The 7388-nt window shown below is 40.3% G+C and overlaps 2 protein-coding genes across 3 annotated transcripts in view; one reads left to right on the forward strand and one right to left on the reverse strand.

The window, feature by feature from the left end:
- Nucleotides 1-235, reverse strand: part of LOC104910938 (palmitoyltransferase ZDHHC13-like) — a 7588-nt gene extending 7353 nt beyond the window's left edge. Inside the window, exon 1 of the mRNA XM_010710742.2 lies at nucleotides 223-235. Coding sequence (XP_010709044.2) covers nucleotides 223-235 — 13 coding nt within the window. The remainder of the gene's footprint in view (nucleotides 1-222) is intronic.
- Nucleotides 158-7226, forward strand: LOC104910939 (palmitoyltransferase ZDHHC13-like). Of its 2 annotated transcripts, XM_010710743.3 has the most exons (10): nucleotides 158-479; nucleotides 836-958; nucleotides 1413-1490; nucleotides 1948-2092; nucleotides 2655-2719; nucleotides 3164-3318; nucleotides 3991-4124; nucleotides 4459-4592; nucleotides 5420-5520; nucleotides 6796-7226. In XM_010710743.3, exons 1-10 carry the CDS (start codon nucleotides 283-285, stop codon nucleotides 6927-6929), a joined length of 1266 nt encoding a protein of 421 aa, XP_010709045.1. In that variant the 5' UTR covers nucleotides 158-282; the 3' UTR covers nucleotides 6930-7226. The 2 variants fall into 2 exon arrangements, 1 of the variants encoding a protein (XP_010709045.1); XR_793522.3 differs by lacking the exons at nucleotides 5420-5520; nucleotides 6796-7226 and having other exon boundaries at nucleotides 159-479; nucleotides 3164-3325; nucleotides 3999-4124; nucleotides 4459-4590.
- The last annotated feature ends 162 nt before the right edge of the window (nucleotides 7227-7388 follow it).

Below are 7388 nucleotides of genomic sequence, written 5' to 3' on the forward strand. Positions count from 1 at the left end.
CGCTGCTGTGGGAAGGGTGTGCTGCTGGCAGCTGGTTTTGCAAGGGGTTATTAAATCCCCGTGTAGTTTTGTCTCCTAGAACGTAATTGTGTCATTTCTGTCCTCCCACGTTTCCGCTCAGAGTGGAAGCTCCAAGTTTCGCTTGTGTTTGAAACCCACTTCCTTACTTATATCAGAATCGTTCGGGTTGGAGAAGACCTGAGATCCGCGACCCACCCGTACCGTGCCCGGGCATCTCCACGGATACCCGTGGCAGGAAGGGTGCCTTGTGAAGAGGGAGGTATGGAGTCCAGCGTTGGCACGATCTTTGCTGATGGGCGTTTTGTTAACCAGCAGTGTAAAAACCATTGCCGTGGGCCTCACCGACCTCACGTGCACAGCGGCCGTAGCATCTGCAGAGAGAAGGACGTGCCGATGCTGCCAGGACTGCAGCCCATCACTGAAGACCCTGGCACGTACGATATTGTGAAGGCTACACAGTAAGTGTTTGCCTTACATGGGCAAAGTTTTGAAATAGGTGTTTCCTATTCCGTGGGAGTTTGTAAATTGAAAATGTTAGGGCTCTGTTGTCACCTGCTTGTCCAAGAGAAATCCCTTGAAGGGTACGTACTATCATAAATATTTTTGTCATAAGCAACAATACTTCAACCCAGTCTGTTCTGCTAGGTAGAAAATTCTACGTATCGAGGCTCAGACCAGCTCTTTTTGCAAAAAATCCGCTGAATGCAATGTGGAGCTCTTGAGCAAGACTTACAGAGATTGAATTTGTCACGTGTGTGACGCTGCTTAAATTGGGAGATATTTAAAATAAAGTCAGTTGTTTTCCTCATTTAAGGTACGGAATGCTAGAGCGGTGCAAAGAACTGGTGGAAGCAGGATACGATGTTCGACAACCAGACAAAGAAAATGTGACTCTTCTTCACTGGGCAGCAATAAACAACAGACAGGAGCTGGTTAAGTAAGCTCTGTTGCCCACGGGAAAGTATCTTGGGCATTCTGTCGCTATTGATCACGAGTGCTTCAAGCCACACTGTGTGCTGCTTGAGGGGAAACAGCTTAAAATTTGAATTTTAACACAACTACTTTTGTGAAAATGTCACCGACGAGTAGTTACCACACTTCCTTGCTCCCTGAAATTAAGTAGTACGTGAAATCAAAGGGTTTTCCTGGATTTGTTTCATTTGACTAAGATTAAAATGGATTTTGTAAGGGCCTTGCTACTTACTGCGTGTTTTCTTACGTGTCTTCTCAAAGCAGCATCCTTTTCTGCAAAAAAATTGTCATCCACTTGCTTTTCTAGAGAAAACTTGTTTATTGCAAGCTCCTTGCTACTACTCCTATGTTATCCTCAGCAAAATATTTTCATGCTTTATTCTGTGTTATCTTAATCTTGTTCTGTTGCTGTTATGCAGGTACTATATTTCCAAAGGTGCAGTAGTGGATCAGCTGGGTGGAGACTTGAATTCGACTCCCCTTCACTGGGCCATTAGGTATGGTGCTTGCCACTTCTAATAATAAATGTGCTGGTCTAAGCAGTAGCATTTTGTGTAGCGTAGCTGTTGCCATCTTAAATAAATTGATGTTGTGTGTTTCCTTTGCTGAGTTACGCAGAACTTGATAGCATGTCCGTAATTACACTGAAATCTGTTCTCTGATTCTTGGCAACTTTGCGGGCCGCCAGGTTGCGTTATGCATGTATCTGTACTACAGGCAGACTTGCATTTTGAACTTCTCCCAGAGCGGTGCTGGGCAGACTTGGCTTCTTAGGTCCTGTCTAATGTTCTGATGTAGACCTTTGGCTTAAAGAAAAAATTAGAAAAGTTTCTTCCTGAAAGTATAAGAACCAAAGCTGATTTTTCTATAAGAGTATGTACGAATTGCTAAGGGGACACTTTCATTGAGATTTCAAGCTTTGTGTTATTGCTGTTGTTTCATATATCGTTACAGACAAGGACACCTACCCATGGTCATCTTATTGCTGAAGTGTGGAGCAGATCCCAGCCTTATCGATGGGGAAGGATTCAGCAGCATTCATTTGGCAGTGCTGTTTCAGCACGTGCCCGTTGTAGCTTACCTCATATCAAAGGGCCAGGTACAGCCAGTGTCCCAGGTGTTATTTTCTGCTTAGAAGTAGCTGGTTGTACTCTGAAAATAGCTTGTGGAATTTAAATGTGATCTCCTAAAGTACAAGCGTGTATTTGGTATTTCCCCGTGCCATGCGTGCTACCTTGAAATAATTCTGTGTTGATACATGATCGTGTTTTGTTCTTTTAATGAACCAGTTTTATGTACTTGAACATCCAGCTATGCACTTTGTTCCTTTACACAAGGAAGATATTTATTGTTGCTCTCCAAAGTAGAATTTATTTATAGTATTCTTTATCAAGAGGAGACAGGAAATATTGTTAATTGAAGGAATCCTGTAGATGAATTTGATTCATTTAAAGTAACTTTAATGGGCACTCAGCATATCCTGAAATGAATGCCGTGCAAGACCCATGGAAGGAAGAAAAATTGTTTAAATTGGCTGCCTGGCAGGTACAATTTAGTTTCCTTTTGCTACTGTGGTGTAGCTGTGTAGCTAAGAATCTGACCGTTTAACGTTGTTTACTGAAATCAGTGATCATCACTTATTATCTTTTTCTTATTCCTAGAACATAGACACAGCAGACTTCAGTGGCCTTACGCCTTTAATGTTATCAGCACAAAAAGTGATGGGGTAAGTGGGAAGAGCTTTTAAAAGGTATCTGTTGTCCACTCATTCCTGGGTGCATCTTTTCTTCTGGTTCTGTCACTCTTGTTAGAGTGACAATTTTTTCTCTTCCACTTGTTGTAAAATAGTGCGTATCCAAGACTAGGAGATGATGAAGCAGCTAACTTGGTGTAGTAAGAAAGGCCGCCCCCAAAAGAGATATCTTAAAGTAGTTCAGGTTTGCAGCTGGACCAGGTGGTGCATCATTGTGCTTTCCTAGAAATGAAGGTGAAAGGAAGGATGAGTTCTGCTTTCTAAGCTTGGGTCTGTTGCTGATGAGCTTGTTGAGAGACAAAACTTTTGTATCTGCTGTTACTTTACAGCAGATGCTAGCAGTGTTTTTTGTTACTAAGGTGTTCCAAAGTTTCCAATGCAGATTATGTTCTGTTTTTTAACTCTGTTTTCATCTAGACCAGAACCCACAAGATTTCTGCTGAAGTTTAACCCCTCCCTCAATGCTGTGGACAACGTTCAGAAGAACACTGCGCTGCACTGGGCAGTAACATCAGGAAATGTTAGTGCAGTGGAGCTACTGCTAGAAGCTGGTGCTAACATGGACATAAAAATATCAAGGTACAATTTCTTTCATTATTTCTGGGGAATGAAGCAAGAGTTCTTATTCTTTCCAAAAAGAATTGAGCACTTTTCTTGTGGTGTGTCACAAAGTAAGAATGTGGAGATGATTTGAAATGTTAGTTTAGTGAACGCCCGATCGCTGTGAACAAATGTATTGTAGCCTTCGCAGATTCCCTTTTTTTCATTTGTTTGCTTGCTGTGAGTCAGCTGTTCTCTAGTGCATGGCCACTAGTAAAGCCTTCAGCCAGGTTTTTCAACAATAATGCTGCTAGTTGTTTTGTTTTTTTTTTAATATATGACTGTTAGAATGTTACTGTTTGGTTTTAAAAAGTTAACATAAAGAAGAAAGCTTCCCTTTCAGTAGGGGATCATATTCAGTAAGCTTGTCATGTTCTAACAGACTGCTTAGTGTTTCGGGTTAGGAGAGACAGTTCAGCAAGCAATTCACGTGGACGCAGTCTGATTGCAGATATCAGTCTTTAGAACTACAGAACACCAGGTGAAGCGTGTTAGAACTCTGAGTTTACTTGACCTTAGCCTTAAAGAAAGATGGTGGGTTTGGGGAAGAAGCCAGTAAGTTCTTGTTTTAGTTCAGTTCCTTTCTTGTTTCCGTTACAAAGGAAGACATTCATGTGTTAAGTGCATAACCAAATAAACTTTGTTGTTAAAGGGAGAGACAGCGCTTGACCTTGCAGTTCAAACTCAGAATCGCTCCATGGTCTATATGTTAATGGAGGAAGGAAGAATGAGAAGCAGAAGAAATAACAGGTTACTGAGAGTAATGGAGAAATACGAGGTAATATCACTAGTGGAAGGAAAGCTTCAGCATTCCGTGTTCAGAATAATATGTCACTTAACTCCATTCTGACAACAGGATCTCCTAAGGCTTCCAAACACGGACACCCAAAAATGAAATTTTTAGAAGCACCTTCCTGTTGTTTGGGTGTTTGTTCCCCACCCCCCTCTCCCCTCGTTGTTGTTTTCCCTCCCTCCTTATCCTCAGTGTTTTGATGTGTCACTTTGTTACCTATCTCAAGTCTCTCAGCATTCATTATTATATTAAGTGATTATTTTTGAAGTAAATCCTGCTTGAATATTTTGCCATACTTTAACAATGATCATTTTAACAGCTGTTCCTGCTGCTGGCATCTTGCTTGACTGTGATGTGGGCCATAGGATACGTAATGAACTTAAGTTCTGATTCTTGGCTTTTGAAAGGATGCCTGCTTCTCTTTCTGCTGGTTGGGATGGCTCTGTTCATGAGGTTTGTGGATTTCTCTCTTTCTATGTGTTTAATTCTAGTAGATGCGGTGTGTGGTATGTAATGCAGTGTTCTTTTCAGAGTCTACAGTTTCACTTAGAAGGTTGTTGTTGTTGTTTTGCTGTACTGTAGAAAGGATTGTGTGAAGGATTTAAATATATGTACTTTTCACAACGATTTTGAAATGTAGTGTCCTTAGATGTTCAAAATTGCAATTTCTGATCCTTGAGACCTGAGGAGAAAAGAAGTGTTTAGGTGGCATGTTAGCTGGTTTTAACGATAAAGAGGGTGTTACTGAATGCCTGCACCTGACAGAAGCTGAGATACCCATTTATGAAGTTTATAAATGTGCTTTATCTTAACTTTTCCCTCTGTATTTGCAACATAGCATGAGTTTTGACATACCGTTCCCACCCTCTCTGTTCCCCAGACCTCCTAGTGATACCCTAAGCTGTTTTCACATTTCCCATTTCTTACAGCAGTTACTAAATTGTATTCCTTGAAATGGCAATACTATTGTTGTGTCAATAAATAGAGTTTGTACTTTTCACCTAGCGTGCAGCTGTTCTGAGACATAAAATTAGGCTGGAACAGAGCTCTCCTCAGTAGATGTTTTTCCTGTACCATGAATTCCTTGATGCATCAGGCTAAAGCATGCTTCTGAGTGGCAATTTTGGTTTGCTTTGACAAAGGCTTAAAGAATACCAAGTGAAGTTTCAAAAATAAATTTTAAAAAAACTAGCCATGATAAGTCTGTACTCCACGAAGTTCAGTTTGTTCTTTTATTTTCTTTTTATTTTTAATGCTCTTTTATTTTCATCTTCTTTCAGGCACTCTGTGGGACTCAAGAATCTGAGGTATCTTCCCACAGCACTGATGCTAAGTTCCGTCTTTTGGATGTCTGTGACGTGGTTTTTCTGGTTCATGCCTGATATCCTTTGTAATGAGCAGAACTTTCCTTTCACTTTCTAGTAAATGGAAGCCCAGTTGTGCAAGAAGGGATGAACAGTCCCAGCTAATTCCATGTGACTGCGAATGTCTGTTAAGATTCCTTTACCTACGTTGGGCCAGGGTTAAATAGCTTTGTGTTTAAATGGAAGTTACAACAGACCAAAAATACGCATTTTCTTTTCTCTTTGTCAGGTATTTGTGTGTAGTTCTGATGTTTTTGTTTTGTTTTTTTAATCCTACCGGGATATCAAAATGTCTTTGTTATATGCATCGTTGTAGAGTCACCTGGAGATGCTACTACAGACAACGTTCCCTCTTTGGGACCATCCAGTAACGTATTTTGGTATGCAGTAAAGCTGGATTAACACATGCATCGCACGTTGCAGTTTTAAAAGCATCTCTCGTTTCTAAATGACAAGGATTTGGCAGTTGATGGTATTCATGCTTCTGCTTTAAAAATAAGTAAATAAAAACACCGGGCCAACAAATGTATTTGTATCCCTTGGAAGCAGACCTTCCATTCTCCAGTCTGCATTTGTTCAGAGGTTATGCAGCATCCTCAGTGCACAGTGCATTCATTTCTACCTCTCTTTGAATAGGCCTTGGACTGATGAGTACCTCTATTTAATTGTTTACACTCACTTTTCAGTACTGTGTTCTTACACAGAAGGCATCTGCTTATTTATTGATTAAGTTTGGTGAAAGGGAAGGCCATTAGGGAGATACTTAAAATGTAAATAATTTAGTACTAAACCAGCTATAATGTGTTGCTACCCAATTTTAATTCATTTTTAATTACTTCATCCTTGAAGTGGCATTTCTTTTGGTCCTGTTTCCAATTAAGATCTTAATAGGGTGATCACGATTCATTTTGATGAACTGATCACATGTATTCCTGTGAGGGATACACATGTGTGCTTGTTGCAATGAAAATCCTGTTATTAACTGTTGCTTTGTGAAGTTCTAAGGTTTTCTTGGCGTCATCCAAATTAAAAGAAGGCAAGAATTCTAACTGTAAGGGTTTAAGGTAGACGTTCTGCAGAAGATGATGAGCACAGCAATATTCCTAAGGGTTATGGCTTAGTGAGGTAACTTTCTGCTCTTACTAGCAAACACTTGCTCTGTAAAAGTCAAAGCCATTCTTTTCCTTTTTGTGTATTGCTTGTAAAATACCACACTCTGATTGCAGAATATTTTATTTGGCAAACGGTGGTAGTACATGATGAGAGGATATATTCCTTAACCTAACTGTTACATGTGACCAGTACCATTTTTGAGATCCCTGTCGTGTTCAGCGTAGTGGGTCTTCTTTATTTTTTCTATAAAACCTGGAGGACTGATCCCGGATGTATTAAGTCTTCAGAAGAAGACAAAAAAGAGGTAAGCTGACATGCTGCACCACGGTTGCACTTCTGATTGATTCATTTATCATCAAACGTATCTTTGAGATTTTAGTTGTATCATCAAGCAACGTAGGTTGTTGGATGATAAACCCAACCTACTGTCGGTTCATCTTCACCACCTTGCTGTTACTTCCTTGCCTCGGTCTTCTCATTGGAATACGAGCTTCAGCCAAGCGTGGTATGGACTCGTGCCTTTGCTATAATCTATGGCATAAATTCACAGATACTTCAGTTAATAAATAACACTCTTGTAAGGCTTCTGTTCTAGATGTCTCTGGTTAGAAGGAGGTACAGTGCTTTCCTAAGGCTCTCTGTACTCGTAAGACGTACCATAGGCCAGCAATGGCTTAAATCATCAGATGCTGTGAAGATGGGTATTTTCTAGCTGGCAGTCAGTAGGATGTTACTTGTTTGGTCCCTTAATCTATTGATTGTGACTCTGTGG

The sequence above is a fragment of the Meleagris gallopavo genome, chromosome 5, assembly GCF_000146605.3.
Source record: "Meleagris gallopavo isolate NT-WF06-2002-E0010 breed Aviagen turkey brand Nicholas breeding stock chromosome 5, Turkey_5.1, whole genome shotgun sequence".
Classification (NCBI taxonomy): domain Eukaryota; kingdom Metazoa; phylum Chordata; class Aves; order Galliformes; family Phasianidae; genus Meleagris; species Meleagris gallopavo.